We start from the raw sequence: 17,701 nt of genomic DNA on the forward strand, positions 1-17,701 counted from the left end.
GTGGACCTATTTGGGCGGTAAGCAAATTGGAGTGGGTCAAGGGTGTCAGGTAGGGTGGAGGTGATATGGTCCTTGACTAGTCTCTCAAAGCACTTCATGATGACGGATGTGAGTACTACGGGGCGGTAGTCGTTTAGCTCAGTTACCTTAGCTTTCTTGGGAACAGGAACAATGGTGGCCCTCTTGAAGCATGTGGGAACAGCAGACTGGTATAGGGATTGGTTGAATATGTCCGTAAACACACCGGCCAGCTGGTCTGCGCATGCTCTGAGGGCGCGGCTGGGGATGCCGTCTGGGCCTGCAGCCTTGCGAGGGTTAACACGTTTAAATGTCTTACTCACTTCGGCTGCAGTGAAGGAGAGACCGCATGATTCCGTTGCAGGCCGTGTCAGTGGCACTGTATTGTCCTCAAAGCGGGCAAAAAAGTTATTTAGTCTGCCTGGGAGCAAGACATCCTGGTCCGAGACTGGGCTGGGTTTCTTCCTGTAGTCCGTGATTGACTGTAGACCCTGCCACATACCTCTTGTGTCTGAGCCGTTGAATTGAGATTCTACTTTGTCTCTGTACTGGCGCTTAGCTTGTTTGATAGCCTTGCGGAGGGAATAGCTGCACTGTTTGTATTCAGTCATGTTACCAGACACCTTGCCCTGATTAAAAGCAGTGGTTCGTGCCTTCAGTTTCACACGAATGCTGCCATCAATCCACGGTTTCTGGTTAGGGAATGTTTTAATCGTTGCTATGGGAACGACATCTTCAACGCACGTTCTAATGAACTCGCACACCGTATCAGCGTATTCGTCAATGTTGTTGTCTGACGCAATACGAAACATCTCCCAGTCCACGTGATGGAAGCAGTCTTGGAGTGTGGAGTCAGCTTGGTCGGACCAGCGTTGGACAGACCTCAGCGTGGGAGCTTCTTGTTTTAGTTTCTGTCTGTAGGCAGGGATCAACAAAATGGAGTCGTGGTCAGCTTTTCCGAAAGGGGGCGGGGCAGGGCCTTATATGCGTCGCGGAAGTTAGAGTAACAATGATCCAGGGTCTTTCCACCCCTGGTTGCGCAATCAATATGCTGATAAAATTTAGGGAGTCTTGTTTTCAGATTAGCCTTGTTAAAATCCCCAGCTACAATGAATGCAGCCTCCGGATAAATCGTTTCCAGTTTGCAGAGAGTTAAATAAAGTTTGTTCAGAGCCATCAATGTGTCTGCTTGGGGGGATATATACGGCTGTGATTATAATCGAAGAGAATTCTCTTGGTAGATAATGCGGTCTACATTTGATTGTGAGGAATTCTAAATCAGGTGAACAGAAGGATTTGAGTTCCTGTATGTTTCCTTCATCACACCATGTCACGTTGGCCATAAGGCATACGCCCCCGCCCGTCTTCTTACCAGAGAGATGTTTGTTTCTGTCGGCGCGATGCGTGGAGAAACCCGCTGGCTGCACCGCTTCGGATTGCGTCTCTCCAGTGAGCCATGTTTCCGTGAAGCAGAGAACGTTACAGTCTCTGATGTCCCTCTGGAATGCTACCCTTGCTCGGATTTCATCAACCTTGTTGTCAAGAGACTGGACATTGGCAAGAAGAATGCTGGGGAGTGGTGCACGATGTGCCCGTCTCCGGAGTCTGACCAGAAGACCGCTTCGTTTCCCTCTTTTTCTGAGTCGTTTTTTTTTTGGTCGCTGCATGTGATCCACTCGGTTACACTGGTTGTAAGGCAGAACTCAGGATCCGCATCGCAAAAACATATTCTTGGTCGTACTGATGGTGAGTTGACGCTGATCTTATATTCAGTAGTTCTTGTCGGCTGTATGTAAAGAAACCTAAGATGACCTGGGGTACTAGTGTAAGAAATAACACGTAAAAAAACAAAAAACTGCATAGTTTCCTAGGAACGCGAAGCGAGGCGGCCATCTCTGTCGGCGCCGGTAATTACAAATGAGAGTATGAAAGACTGAGTGTGTGATATTTGAGTGACAGGGAGAATATTTGTACCCCTTTCGTCAGAGATGACCTGCACCAGCTCGTATCCCTCCCCAGGCTCAGTCTCCAGGTTGTGTTTGGCCACGGCTCTAGAGATCACTGCTGGAGTCTTATCCTGACTCGTCAACTGGGGAGGGAACAACACCATGTACCAATCAAAAACCACTAAAAGGGTTCCATACATTTATTCAAAATGTCTTGGCCATCTGAATCAAAGTACTAATCTCCTGCTGATCCGTACCATGATGCTCTTGTAGAGGTTGCCGTTGCCCTGCTCCAGGCTGACTCTGATGATGCAGGCGTCCTGAGCCTGGGTGTTGTAGGCAGGAGGCAAGGGAGAGGAGGGGGACATGGGCGTTAGGGAGAGCAACCGTCTTGTGTGCGACTGCCTGGTGACAGAGGGAAAATGTTCAGGTTAAAAAAAAAAGGACCATCTATATGGGTCAGATAAATCTAATATAAAACACACTGATATAACTGATTCCTGGTAATACATATTGGGCTCTATTTGAACTAATCTAAAGCAATGGTAAATATTAGTGCTGGCGGTAGAGTTATAGGTTCAGGGTGTCTACGAAATATTTTTGCTATTTTCACAACCTGAATAATGACACAAAAGGACTGAGTTTTGATGAATAAACAAGTTAAGGATGTGTCAAAGCTTGGCCCCTTACTGGCCTATCAATGTGCTCCATGGTTAAATATGTGCTTCAAGTTGTGTATTTCCAGTCTCCTATGTATTGAGTTGTTAGTCCATTAAATAGTTCACCCCATATTTGCTAAATATGTTGAAAATGTTTGCTGTCCACATTGTTCTAATTGCATTGCTAAACATAGGCTATAGCATTCACACTGATATAGGGGCTAGGCCTACTGTAAACTGTAAATTGTAGTCTGGACATGGCTGTTAGCCTGCCATCTTAGTGGAGTCTGCCACTAGCACAGTCAGTGTAGTCAGCTAAGCTATTCCCATTGAGACCGTGTCTGTGCCTCGACCTAGGTAGGGTAAAACTAAACATGGCGGTGTTCGCCTTAGCAATCTCACTAGAATAAAGACCTCCTCCATTCCTGCCATTATTGAAAGAGCTCGTGATACCTCACATCTCAAAATAGGGCTACTTAATGTTAGATCCCTCATTTCAAAGGCAGTTATAGTCAATGAACTAATCACTGATCATAATATTGATGTGATTGGCCTGACTGAAACATGGTTTAAGCCTTATGAATTTACAGTGTTAAATGAGGCCTCACCTCCTGGTTACACCAGTGACCATATCCCCTGTGCATCCCGCAAAGGAGGAGGTGTTGCTAACATTTACGATAGCAAATTTCAATTGAGATCTTTGTGGGCTATACTCGGCCTTGTCTCAGGATGGTAAGTTGGGGGTTGAAGATATCCCTCTAGTGGTGTGGGGGCTGTGCTTTGGTAAAGTGGGTGGGGTTATATCCTTCCTGTTTGGCCCTGTCCGGGGTATCATCGGATGGGGCCACAGTGTCTCCTGACCCCTCCTGTCTCAGCCTCCAGTATTTATGCTGCTGTAGTTTGTGTCGGGGGGCTAGGGTCAGTCTGTTATATCTGGAGTATTTCTCCTGTCTTCTCCTGTCTCCTGTCTTATCCGGTGTCTTGTGTGAATTTAAGTATGCTCTCTAAGTAATTCTCTTTCTTTCTCGGGGGACCTGAGCCCTAAGACCATGCGGGACTACCTGGCATGATGAATCCTTGCTGTCCCCAGTCCACCTGGCCATGCTGCTGCTCCAGTTTAAACTGTTCTGCCTGCGGCTATGGAACCCTGACCTGTTCACCAGACCTGCTGTTTTCAACTCTCTAGAGACAGCAGGAGCGGTAGAGATACTCTCAATGATCGGCTATGAAAAGCCAGCTGACATTTACTCCTGAGGTGCTGACTTGTTGCACCCTCGACAACTACTGTGAATATTATTATTTGACCATGCTGGTCATTTATGAACATTTGAACATCTTGGCCATGTTCTGTTATAATCTCCACCCGGCAGAGCCAGAAGAGGACTGGTTCCTCTCTAGGTTTCGGCCTTTCTAGGGAGTTTTTCCTAGCCACCGTGCTTCTAAAGCTGCATTGCTTGCTGTTTGGGGTTTTAGGCTTGGTTTCTGTACAGCACTTTGATATATCAGCTGATGTAAGAAGGGCTATATAAATCAGTTTGATTTGATTCACTTTTCCAATGCTAGTTAAAGGATGCAGTTTCCCATTGAATTAACTACAAAAAAGGTAAGATGTTTTTTAAATTCTAGTGTTGCTCTGCAAACAAGGTTGTTAGCTAGCTAGCTCTGGTCCAACTTTAAACAAACTCTGAAGTTCAAAGACGTTTCAAAGTTATAATTCTGTGGGACGAAGATAATGCATGTCATAAAAAGATGCCCAGCGGCAAGCTTCCTCCATCTGCTCTTGCAAAATCTCTGTTGCATCTCACGCCCTACACTGTGACTGGCAGCACTATGATTAAACCATGCCGTTACGGCAAAATACAATTTGCTCTTAACAACTTCCCTATATATGCTTAGAAAAATCAGCCATAGCAAGCTGCTCTATCCGCACTGATTGGTGAAGTAATTTAATGTCAAACTAAATGTTTAAAAAAATATTTACATTTCAGAGGTTAAAAAAGGAACGTTAGTCATTTTTTGAAAATTGTTCTGTTTAGAAAGAAAATATTGTTTTCCAATTTTGGTTCCAACCATACACAAACAGACCCCATTTCAAAGGAAACAAGCACTCAGTAAGATCAGGTGTGGCCAATTAGGGGGCGCAGCCAATATGCCTGAAGACACTTAAGAGTTTTGTTGATGCTGAGAACAGAATGTGTTTATTTTACCTCTTTTTTTTCTCCCCAAATTTGTGATATTCAATTGCAATCTTGTCTCATCGCTGCAACTCCCCTGTACTGAGAATGTTCCAAAGCAAGCAACAATCATGGTGTAGGTGCCCTCCAGGACACCTACACCACACGATGTCACAGGAAGGCCATAAAGATCATCAAGGACAACCACCCGAGCCACTGCCTGTTCACCCCGCTATCATCCAGAAGGAGAGGTCAGTACAGGTGCATCAAAGCTGGGGCCGAGAGACTGAAAAACAGCTTCTATCTCAAGGCCATCAGACTGTTAAACAGCCACCACTAACATTGAGTGGCTGCTGCCAACACACTGACTCAACTCCAGCCACTTTAATAATGGGAATTGATGGAAATTGATGTAAAATATATATCACTAGCCACTTTAAACAATGCTACTTAATATAATGTTTACATACATTACTCATCTCATATGTATACGTATATACTGTACTCTATCATCTACTGCATCTTTATGTAATACATGTATCACTAGCCACTTTAAACTATACCGCTTTGTTTACATACCCTACATTACTCATCTCATATGTATATACTGTACTCGATACCATCTACTGTATCTTGCCTATGCCGCTCTGTACCATCACTCATTCATATCTTTATGTACATATTCTTTATCCCTTTACACTTGTGTGTATAAGGTAGTAGTTTTGGAATTGTCTCATCGTTAGGTTGTTAGGTTAGATTACTTGTTGGTTATTACTGCATTGTCGGAACTAGAAGCACAAGCATTTCGCTACACTTGCATTAACATCTGCTAACCATGTGTATGTGACAAATAAATTTGATTCGATTTCCAGAAGGTTGTGGGTAGGTGGTATGCAAAATAATCATAGGACAACCACACTCTCACCAAGCTCTAAGAAACATCTGTTCTCAGAACATTATGTGCTACCTGGGTAAAGCTCCAATATAAAGAGAAAGGGTGAACGTCCACTCACCATTATACTGCTTTCAAATGTAATGTTTTGTAAACATAATGGAACCATCTTACAGATCATATTTGCACTTTTTCAGAAATAGCCAATGAAATTGCATTGCAGTCGAGCCATAAACCCATGACAACAATATTTCTAAATAAGATCGGGTCAGAAGCACGATATCATAAAATCCCTTCGCTCGTTCCATGGCACTGTGCACACGTACTGTAGGCCTAAATGTCTTTACGTGTACCAGTCGCACATCTATCTATACAATATACTAGGCTCCTGTCAATTGTATCATTGCCCATGTGTGAAGCAGATTTTTAAAAATCTGATGTTGATATGGCATTACAGGAAGATTGAAGAGCTTGGAACTTCGTGTCTTTGGTAATCGGGGGTGCTCTTTGAAAATAGGGATGGATAGCCTACTTAAACAAGTGAAATGCAGGTATGTGAATAATGACAAGGCATGAGGGCAAAAACCTCCAACATATTTCGAAGCACTATGTAGACCATTTAAAACCCATTTATTCATAGGCTACTTTTGACTAAATGTCCAAGTTAAAAAGACACCTTTGCGATTCTGCTAAACTAGCCTTGATTGGGGGCAGGGTAGGCTTTGCTTGTTTTTTTATGCAAATAAACAAAAACAAACAAAAAGGGGGGGAACTAATCATTTTTGGACATTTCTAAATACGAGATTCACCGGCATAAAATTCACATCGCTCCTTCCATGGGCCCCGTGCTTCATGGCTGGATAGGCTACACTTCCACTCTCAAAATCAATGCCATTATCAACTGCGTTACCCACAACCTGCTTTTTGTGAGTCTTAAAAACGTCCCATTAGCGCTGCATGAAATTGTCACTTTGGGGTTGTTTTTAGGACACAACTTAAATATTGCCACCCCTCCCAACTCAGCGCAAGTGAGCTGATTTTAGACAGATAAATTGACAGAACTGCCATTAGAGCTGGAAAATGCCAGTGCTCCAGTTAACGTCACAAATTTGCAAACTAACAAGAGTTTGACACTTAAGCCTCCTCAGCCGTCAGACGGAAATAGAGACCAATAAGGCTACGGTTCCAAATCTGATTGTAGTCAACAGAATTTGATCATGTCTATTATTTCAGGTTAGATTTATTTTAAATCCCAATGTTACGTACAGTACATCATGTTAAGTCCTCCAGTGTGTACTTACTGGCTAAGTCTCTTGACAATGCCCTTGCAAAGTTTGCACAAAGTCTTACTTCTGTCTCCCACTCCTTCAATGTCACAAGACATGGCATGGCTGCAGAAGACAGAGAATAATCATGATATCACTACTACCAGTCCACTTATCCCAAGTAGGAGTCAAACAATCAGAAAGAGATGGAGCAGAGAGGATAGACGGAGTAAGAGCTGATGTAGAGCGAGTGTGAATGATTACTGACGCTTGTACCTCTCCTCCTCTCGGTGTTGAGGCTGGCCCTTGAACCAGCGCAGGAAGGCATCATCAGCACTAAGACAGTAGCTGTTACACGCAGACTGCAGCAGCTTGATCCGAGCTATCACCTCAAACTCCCGCAGAGTCAGAGAGAGATCAAGGTCACAGTCAATTTATTTAACTAGGCAAGTCAGTTAAGAACAAATTCTTAACGTAAAAAGCTGACTACTAACAATGACCTTTCACCCTTTACCTAATTAGTGGGTTAGAACGGGTTAAAAATGACTCACCCTTCGCATCTTCTCAAAGTTGATTAGCCCCCCCTGCAGAGAACACAAAGAGGAGTGTGAAAGACTGAACAATGATACCACACTGTGCTGGCTAGACAAACAGTGGTGGTAGACTAAAAACTGTCAAACACATTCCTCAAATACTCATGCTCTATATGCAAACAGCGGCCACAACACACAGGAGAATTTACAACCAAACAGAATGAGTGAGTAGGATGATAGTAAGGCTCACCTCTACTAGGTCTGACCGGGCCGTATCTAACATGGTCAGGTCTGTCAGGAAGGTGCCCAGGTAAGGTATCGTCCCCTGCATGGCACCCTGGGAGGAGAGACAGAGCAATGGTTCAAAATCATACCGATACATCAGCAGGCACAGCCAAGCGTATCTCACTTTGACTCCCCTCCTTAAAACGTAAACAAACAGGGCCTTGACCAGAAACTGCCAGTGGCTTGTAGCTTTCTCCATCTCTCACCATTTCTAATTTCCTCTGGAATCGTTTGTGAGTGTGTTTCTGGTGCTCCTTAGCACAGCCTACCTGATTGGCAAACTTAGAGGTGCCCTCCTGTAGGGGAAAAAGTAGATGTGTAACTATCAAATCACTACTACATTCAATCACTACACCAAAAACCAAACCCTCTCATATGATGGTATTAAAAGAGCAGGGTCTCACCCTCAGCAGCTCTTCGCTGGTCAGGTAGAGTTTGTGATGTAAGATGTCTGATAGCTCCCCCAATGAAGACATGCTGTCTCTGGGGAATTACATAGAGAAAGACTAGAACTAATTGGGAATGCATAGGAACTCCTCCACATGAGTTGTGACTAATCAGTTCATATGCTTTCAGGTTGTGAAAGAAAGACTCACTTGGGCACCCAGGACCAGGCCCTCTTCAGTCTGTAGAGTGGGTTGGACTGCAGTGCAGACACAATGGCACGGAGCGAGGAGAAGTTCTTAAGCATGCGACACTCCTGAGCGATGTCTATCCAGCGCTTGATGACCCGTGCCCTGAGGAGCGGGCGGATCTGTTGTCGGTGCAGTATGGTGCTAACCACACACACTGCCACAGCGTTGAACTGGGTGATGGTGGCACCACTGTGCTTGTTCTGTTTCTTATCCCTCTGGGACCAGATGGAGCCCAGGCAGTGGTGAGGAATCACCTTCTTGAACAACTGGAAACAGATAAAATTTGACTATTAGTATTAAAACAACGTATACTTATCCTGCTGTGTTACAATCCCACCAGTAACAGTCTCCTCAGCCTCTCAATGTAGAGCAGTAGTGTTCTTCAACCATGGTTCTGGAGAGCCACAGTCTATACACACTTTGTTCCAGCTCAACACTTACACATACGTGACTTCATCAAAATCATGTTGATTAGATGATTTCTGAACCAGGTGTTATAGCACTATGGCTGGGACAAAAGCCTGCACACACTAGGTCCCACCAGGACCAGCTGTTGTCAGCTCCTGCTATACACTCTAGCCACCATGGGCCCCCAGCCCAGAACCAGTCGTACTTGTCTAGCAGCTGCAGCACGGTGTGCGTGCTGGCGAAGGTGCGGTATGTGGACAGGAAGATGCTGGTGTAGGCAAGCTTATCGTCCCTGAATGCAATCAGTTGGGTCTGCACCAGCTGCTCCAGTGTTCCTTCCCGGATCTTTACAGCTGGTTTCCTTTCTTTCACAACCCTCCATCTGCAACGGGACAAGATGTAAAGAACCAGGGATAGGTGTTGAGACAACGACACCCTATATTTAATTCTAAGCCGATTTGGGAGAGAGAACTTGCTGCTACAACAAGAAACACCCCAATCTGATTGTAATCACGGAACAGAGCACCCCTCATTGAGCCTGTCCTCTGGCTCAAAGAGGGAGGCAAAGAGGACAGCAGACTCTGTCCAATTTACCAGCTCTTTACTCTCAGTCACCACTGCTCTCTGGCAAATATCTAGCCACTGGAAATGTACTGACTGCCGAGTAGCAAAAATATACATTCACACTGTATTTGCATATAATTTCTAGTTGAATGGCACTCTGAGAAGTGCCACAACAGTAAAAATTTAAAAAAGCACCAGTGTGGCTCACCGTTTACATCATCTTGCTTTCCACTAAACAAATAAGATTACAAGTCAACAGAAAACAAACCACCACACAGACAATAGCTAGGTTTCCATCCAACTTTCATGCAAATATTCTAAAATCCACATACATTTTCCCACCAGACATGTTTCCATCAAATGTACTTGTTGCAGATTAAAAGCTGTGCACGATGACGTAGTGCACAAAAAATAACCAGCTAAATGGGTTTCAATCGCATTTTCAACTCTACTGATGGTTTTGTCAAAAACAATGTTGGGTCATGTACTCACTCGGGTCATGGCAGGTACACGCTAGCCAACAGCTTGCAGATAATGGCCTACATGTGATTATTATGGACATTTTTATTTGTCAAACGGCAGCCGAGCATTGATCATCATTTCACCAGAATAAGACCCTCAATATTTATTGTAAAGGAGCAACAAGCTCATCACCTTGCACTTTCACCACCCTGTGAAGTTCGTAATTTGTCATCTGTAGCATAATAAACTGCATGGTTTCCTGAGTCGTAGTGGGAGGACCACACACATCGTCATCGCTTGACTCGGAAAGTTCACAAATGTGTTGTTTCCATCAGGCCATTCGTGACATTTTTTAACCAACGTTTACTTTACTCGCATACAAAAAAAAAGGTTGGACAGAAACCTAGTTAGAGTATTGCTTTCACTGGCTTACTCCTATACATAACTCCCACTCAGGACCTGGATAATGCTCTAATGTTCTGAGCACAATTTGCTTCGCCTTGCTTGTGGTAGGCTGGATGAAAGTTATATCATCCAATTATTTCAGAGCTACAGAAGTGCAAGTTTCACCATTGCACTGATTGTGGTAATACATTGGCACAAGAATTATTAGAATATGGCAAATATGAGTAAATTCTTGCATTCTAGCCATGCCTGCCAGCCTACCTGAGACATGAAACCAATATGTTGGAGGGGATAATGGCTGTTGCCAATTTATTAAATACAAAATTAGCCTAAATGGGTAATGGAAAGACTTCAACCACCTACATTTTTATTCGACCTTCCAGGTCTTTGCAAAACACATATTTTTAGCTGTGACGTCATTACATCCAGCTGTTGTTAATATACAGTTCAATGGAAATGCACCGCAGCAGGCAATTGTTGCCTACATGTTCTATGCAAACACTCTACATGTCGGGAAAAAAAGTCTGGTTTATTTTCTCATCCATAGACTCTATTTAGCTGCAAGACAATAACACAGCAAGGCAAATAAACAAAACCTTTTTGGGCGAACTCAGTTGGTCTCAATTTACTGTTGACAATTAGAATAGAATACACAAGGTGTACTTTTAAATTTTGGTTGCGCAACAGCAGTCACTCAATTAGCCCATGCCAGTAAAACATTTCTAGATTGGTAAATTAGTCTAGCGGCCAGCTATCTAAACTTGTAATGAGTATAGTCGAAAAACCGACCAGGGTGGGCCCCATTGATAATCAGTTATATTTAAAACCGAAAACATTTTCCTCTATCCTATGGCAAAATGTTTAGAATTGTAGGAAATTAACTGTAAAACTGCTAATTTCTCTCCGCCCCATGGCAAAACGCGCCGAATTGCAGGGAAAAAAACTAACTTTCATTTGTTCTCTTCACTGTCACGAGTAAATGTTTTGATCGCATGGTGGGGCGCATGTGGGTACACAGACCCACGAACCACTGCAGGCCCCTCATGAGTTCAGTTTTTTTTTTGTGGTCCCCACTGCTAAAGTTGCCCCTCCCTGGTCTAGAGTGTGTATTAAGGAGTGTCGAATTTGATCAACAATTTTACTAATTTGCTACCCACGTGAGGCTTATTTATTCGAATAGAAGTTTGATAATGGTTAGGTTTTATGAATGCACCGATACGTTTTGGCAACTTTGAAAAAGCCACTATCGGAGATGTGCCAGTTCACACGAGTATGTGGTCACTAATTGGCTAGAATGGCCCCAATTGATCTCGCCTCCCTTCCATCTTTTGATTATTTATTTATTTCAATTTTTAGAACAGTAACTCGACTAGCTTATCAATATAATAAAATATTTTAACTCAATGTTATAATGTACCCCTCTATTCCATTATCTGTTACATTCCCAAGCCTAATAGCCCATCAACCTCCAGCCTCTAAAGATGACTCTTAAAACGCAAAATAGTCTGCAGCACAGAAAAAAAAAAAAAAAAAACTTTTTTACCATCTTAATTTTTCAGGTGAATCTCATGACCAGCGCTTTATGATCCGAGGACTGCATCAGAATACGGTAAATCTACCCTGGGCAGAAATATGGTCCTGCTCTGTAAAATATTTTCTCCTCCACTACACACACACACACACACAATCTGTCACAAATCTGTCTGCATTGTCCCCACTTGGTTTCAAATCTTCTTGTTCCCCTTCTGTGGATTTTATATGGCGGTTGGCAACCAACGTTAAGGCGCATTACTGCCACCAACTGTACTGGAGTGTGGACCATTGTCAAGGAAGGCAGAGAGGAAGGGGAGCGGGAGGGATATCTCAGCCAACAATGTCTTCTCCAGCAGGCGGCATTTTTTTCGCTCACCAAGCTTGAAGTTTTTGTGCGAGGTTTATTTGGTCGAATATAGGTTTTGTAATGCTTAGGTTGTTATGAGTATACCGATTTATCAATAGGACAAGTGACATCCCAGCAACTGTGATAAAAAAACACACTTTATATCGGAGTTGTGCCAGTTAGTTCTATAGGGAATCCTTGGGACATCCCTAACCTTAACCCTTACAGGTACCTTAACCATTTTACATTTCAACATCTATAGAGCCCCACAGTGCTGGTGTCATAATACCCATAAAACCTAGTGGTCAAACGGAAATGGTTTGTCGTTTTTTTCCCCCCATTCATTTTTCCCATAGGGAATTTTAGAAACAATTCAAATAAGGGCTGTGTTTCATGTAGGCTTACCCTGGTGGAAAAACGATTGGAACCATTTCTGTTTGACCTCTAGGTTTTATGGGTATTATGACACCTCCACTGTGGGGCTCTATAGAAGTTGAAACAAAAATGGTTTATCTACAATTTGGGTAGGGGTTAAGGTTAGGGACATCTCAAAATTTCTGTATAGCCAGCATAAACTAGTAGCTAGCTGGGAAGGGCTTTTGACGACTGACTGAACTGAATCCATTAGTCTCCACTCGACTCTCAGCTGTGTGACATTCATCATCAATTTGGACACCAGGCATGGCCATATAACCTCTCCTGAAGCACACGGTAAGAATAGTGACATTTTTTTTGCTTCTGTTTTGATGTTATGTTTATAGAACTGTCATAAATAATGCACTGTACCAAATTGTGACGTTAATGTGCATAATACAGTATGTACTGCGTTAAAATACAGAAAGTTGCCAAATATTTTTCAGTTTTGTAATGAAGTCATTTTTTGTTATTGTCCTGCTATACCAACCATAGCAAGCTAAAGTAGGACAGCAAGAGTAGCTAAAGTGGGACACTCTTACTTATAGGATTTTCCTATGGAGGAAAGGGATCCAGTTTATATTAGGGACCCCCTGTACTTAGGTTAGGCAGGGCTCTGGTTCTTATGGTACTGTAGTACTGTAATTTGAGTGAATTCAGAAAAAGTGGGACACTTTTTGCATTTCTGTTTTCTGTAAACCCTCTTCAGACATCTATCCAACATATTAGTCCAACACATAATACATTTCTGTTTTCTGTAAACCCTCTTCAGACATCTATCCAACATATTAGTCCAACACATAATACATTTCTGTAAACCCTCTTCAGACATCTATCCAACATATTAGTCCAACACATAATACATTTCTGTAAACCCTCTTCAGACATCTATCCAACATATTAGTCCAACACATAATACATTTCTGTTTTCTGTAAACCCTCTTCAGACATCTATCCAACATATTAGTCCAACACATAATACATTTCTGTAAACCCTCTTCAGACATCTATCCAACATATTAGTCCAACACATAATACATTTCTGTTTTCTGTAAACCCTCTTCAGACATCTATCCAACATATTAGTCCAACACATAATACATTTCTGAAATCCTCAGATGTTTCCTAATCACACAAAATGTAATTGTCATTGGGGTACAATGATAATGGTATCCCAGTCTACCAATTGCAAACTGAAAATATGGTTTTGACTCAATATACACAAATGGGTGTGTCATGTCTCCTGTGAATATGAGGCATGATTTTTTTTCAGTTAGGAAACATCTTGAGGATTTCAGAAATGTATCATGTGTTGGGCTAATATGTTGGAAAGATGTTGAAAGAGGTTACAGAAGACGGAAACGCAAAATGTGTCCCACTATTTCCGAATTCACCCTACACAATTAAATACTGGGTCACCTGAAGATTTATTCAGCATCTCATTTAAGCTTTTCTCTTCAACACCATTATTCCTTAAATGTACACTGAGCAAAAATAAACACAACATGCAACAATTTCCAAAATTTGACAGAGACAGTCAGGAAATCAGTCGATTGAAATAAATTCATTCGGCCCTAGTCTATGGATTTCACATGACTGTGAATACAGATATGCATCTGTTGTTCACAGATACCTTAAAAAAAGGTGGGGGCGTGGATCAGAAACCAGTCCGTATCTGGTGTGACCACCATTTATCTCAGGCAGTGCAACAAATTTCCTTTGCAAAGTTGATCAGGCTGTTGATTGTGGTCTGTGGAATGTTGTCCATTCCTCTTCAATGACTGTGCGAAGTTTCTAGATATTGGTGGGAATACGCTGTCGTACACATCGATCCAGAACATCCCAAATGTGCTCAATGGGTGACATGTCTGGTGAGTATGCAGGCCATGGAAGAACTGGGAAATGTTCAACTTCTAGGAATTGTGTACTGATCCTTGCGACATGAGCAAGTGAATTTATCATCCTGAAACGTGACGTAATGGCGGTGGATGAATGCCACGAAAATAGGCCTCAGGATCTCGTCACGGCATCTTTGTGCATTTAAATTGCCATTGATAAAATGCAATTGTGTTCGTTGTCCGTAGCTAATGCCTGCCCATACCATAACCTGACCACCACCATGGGCACTCTTCACAATGTTGACATAACCAAACCTTACATGATGTGTGCCATCTGCCCGGTACAGTTGAAACCGGGATTCATATGCTGGAGAAGTGTGTTCTTCACAGGTCAGTGGCCATCGACGGTGAGCATTTGCCCACTGAAGTCGGTTACGATGCCGAACTGGAGTCAGGTCAAGACCCGGTGAGGACGAAGATTATGCAGGTGAGATTCCCTGAGACTGTTTCTGACAGTTTGTGCACAAATTCTTTGGCTGTTCAAACCCAGTTTTATCAACTGTCCAGGTGGCTGGTCTCCGATGATATCACAGGTGAAGAAGCCAAATGTGGAAGTCCTGGCGTGGTTACACGTGGTCTGTGGTTGTGAGGCCGGTTTGACGTACTGGCAAATTCTCTAAAATGACGTTTGGAGGCAGCTTATGGTAAAGAAATTAACTTTCAATTCTCTGGCAACAGATCTGGTGGACATTCCTGCAGTCAGCATGCCAATTACACGCTCCCCCAACTTGAGACATTTGTGGCGTTGTTGTCTGATAAAACTGCACCTTTTAGAGTGGCCTTTTGTCCCAAGCACAAGGTGCACCTGTTTAATGATCATGCTGTTTAATCAGCTTCTTGATATGCCACACCTGTCAGGTGAATGGATTATCTTGGTAAGAATAAATGCTCACTAACAAGGATGTAAAAAAAATTGTGCACAGAATGAGAAATAAGCTTTTTGTGCATATGGAACATTTCTGGGTTTTATTTCAGCTCATGAAACACGGGACCAGCACTTTACATGTTGTGTTTTATAGTTTTTTTTCTCCAGTGTAATAACAATCTCTCCCTTTCCCTCCCATATTGCTGGCACTGAAATAGAATGTGTTCTATTGTCTCCACCTACCAATTTCCATGTACTGTTGAGCGTTGTGTGGCCCAGTCACAGCCATGTGATTACACTTTCCTACCTTCTCTCTCAAACCGAGGACCTCCCCGCCCCCACCTTTTCCTGGATATTATACAGGCGTCTTCCCTTTCCCACCCTGTTCCACACCTCTTGCCATTTGTTTTTAACCACTGTTTATCAACCCTTTGGCTTCTGCTTGACTAATAATTCCATTTCAACATTAGGATGTTTGAGAGCCTGCTCGGGGGGAACATCCACCTCCTTATTCATCTCTACTCCCACCCATCTGTCCCACCCTATACAAGAACTGCACAATCTCATACAATACATCTTGTCTGCTTTTAGACACAAATTAATTTAAGCTCATCAGTGCTGCACAGGAGTCAGAGCAGATGACTACCATGTCTGGCCTCACCTCCTCCATCCACTCAACAGTCAAGAGTATGGCCAGCAACTCCATTGCTCTGTTTGTCACTGCCACCTTAAACTCAGGAACAAAAAAAGCTGCAACTGTTGTCCCTGTTTTAGGGTCCTTAGAGCCATCTGTGAATATATTAAAGCAAGCATTGTACTGTGTTAATTGTTCACTTACAAAATGTACTTGATCTACTCCTTCCTCTCAAGCAACCCTAAGTCTGTCATTAGCTGAGGGAGGAACCAATGTGGGATAGCAGGAAAAACCACAGAGGGGCTGAACTCATTCCCAAACAAACCCATCTCTCTCGCATTGCCATTACCTATCCTCAGTCTCAAATCTTCCTCCTCCTCTTAGCTCCCTTCTGCCTCTTCATGTGTTGCTGTTGAATGGCTGAGCTCTGCCCAGTGCACTGCAGTCGTGGTCCTCCCCATAACTCCTCCTCTTTCCACTTTCTTTTTTCAGGGAGAAAATGAAAGATAGAATCTGACATATATTATAACGTGTACGCTGGGAAGCAAGTACAGGGAGTGCAAATGTAATAATAAATAGTACAAAAAGCATACAGACATGAAACAGAGTCAATAACACCTGAGGAAAGAACCAAGGGGAGTGACAGATATAGGGAGGTAATCAGAAAGGTGATGGAGTCAAGGTGAGTGTCATGAGGCGCAGGTGTGCGTAAAGATGGTGACAGGTGTATGTAATTTTATTTAATTTTTTTAACCTTTTTTTCAACTAGGCAAGTCAGTTAAGAACAAATTCTTATTTTCAATGACAGCCTAGTGGGTTAACTGCTTGTTCAGGGGCAGAACGACAGATTTGTACCTTGTCAGCTCAGGGGTTTGAACTTGCAACCTTCCGGTTACTAGTCCAACGCTCTAACCACTAGGCTACCCTGCCACCCCAACGGGTGATGTCGAGCGCCAGAGAGGAGGAGCAGGAGTAAACGTGACATATATTTAGAGAAATTTAACATAATAGTTTAGCTGAAATCAGAAGGTGGTCAAATATTTGGATAGTTTTATGAAGCTATTAGGATGATCGATAGTCTCTCGTAATAACTTCAGCCACACAATGCACTGAGTGAGCCATGTACTGTACTAATAGGACTAGGCTGCTAGAGGACAATGGGAGCCCTGTGAGGGGTTTCTCTCTGTGGGAGAGTAGGCTGGTCATGCCGTGGCCCATGTCCTCTGACTCTCATACACTGGCCCATGCAACACACGTCACACAGCATCACACACAACGTCACACAAAGAGTCAGTCGGTGCCAGCCATGTCGTTACTGGTCCCCAAACAGCCTAGTTCAGGCTGGCTGCAGGTGGGGCCAGGGCCCAAAGGCTGCCTGTCTGGAGGGTCAGGGGTCCAGGGAAGCCCTGTGTACCCTGTCTGGAGGCCAGGTCCCAGGCTGGCCTGACCCACCATCCTCAGGTCTGGGAAGCATCGACAGGCAGTGGGAAAGGTTGTGACCGCTGGCCCTCCCCTGGAGACAGTTGTGACCCCTGGCCCTCCCCTGGAGACAGTTGTGACCCCTGGCCCTCCCCTGGGGACAGTTGTGTTGCTCTCAGAGGGGAATGATGTGATCCTTCTGCTCACAACACTCCTTCTGTCAAAGTGACAGACACGGCTCAGATCAACTGGACCAATGAGGACACATCTTCCATTTCACAAGGAGTTCAAATCCAATCAAATCAAATGTTATTTGTCATATACACATGGTTAGCAGATGTTAATG

At 43.4% G+C, this 17,701-nt stretch overlaps 1 protein-coding gene across 1 annotated transcript in view; it reads right to left on the minus strand.

The window, feature by feature from the left end:
* LOC112239493 (ral guanine nucleotide dissociation stimulator-like 1) overlaps positions 1 to 17,391 on the minus strand; it is a 30,509-nt gene extending 13,118 nt beyond the window's left edge. The window contains exons 1-11 of the mRNA XM_042327849.1: positions 17,351 to 17,391; positions 8,939 to 9,197; positions 8,369 to 8,673; positions 8,177 to 8,255; positions 7,979 to 8,068; positions 7,738 to 7,824; positions 7,506 to 7,538; positions 7,231 to 7,352; positions 6,991 to 7,080; positions 2,222 to 2,369; positions 1,993 to 2,107 (exon numbers count right to left, since the gene is read on the minus strand). Of these exons, the coding sequence (XP_042183783.1) occupies positions 1,993 to 2,107; positions 2,222 to 2,369; positions 6,991 to 7,080; positions 7,231 to 7,352; positions 7,506 to 7,538; positions 7,738 to 7,824; positions 7,979 to 8,068; positions 8,177 to 8,255; positions 8,369 to 8,673; positions 8,939 to 9,197; positions 17,351 to 17,391 (1,369 nt within the window). The remainder of the gene's footprint in view (positions 1 to 1,992; positions 2,108 to 2,221; positions 2,370 to 6,990; positions 7,081 to 7,230; positions 7,353 to 7,505; positions 7,539 to 7,737; positions 7,825 to 7,978; positions 8,069 to 8,176; positions 8,256 to 8,368; positions 8,674 to 8,938; positions 9,198 to 17,350) is intronic.
* Between the last annotated feature and the right edge of the window lie 310 nt (positions 17,392 to 17,701).

Source organism: Oncorhynchus tshawytscha, linkage group LG01, assembly GCF_018296145.1.
Source record: "Oncorhynchus tshawytscha isolate Ot180627B linkage group LG01, Otsh_v2.0, whole genome shotgun sequence".
NCBI classification, from domain to species: Eukaryota; Metazoa; Chordata; class Actinopteri; order Salmoniformes; family Salmonidae; genus Oncorhynchus; species Oncorhynchus tshawytscha.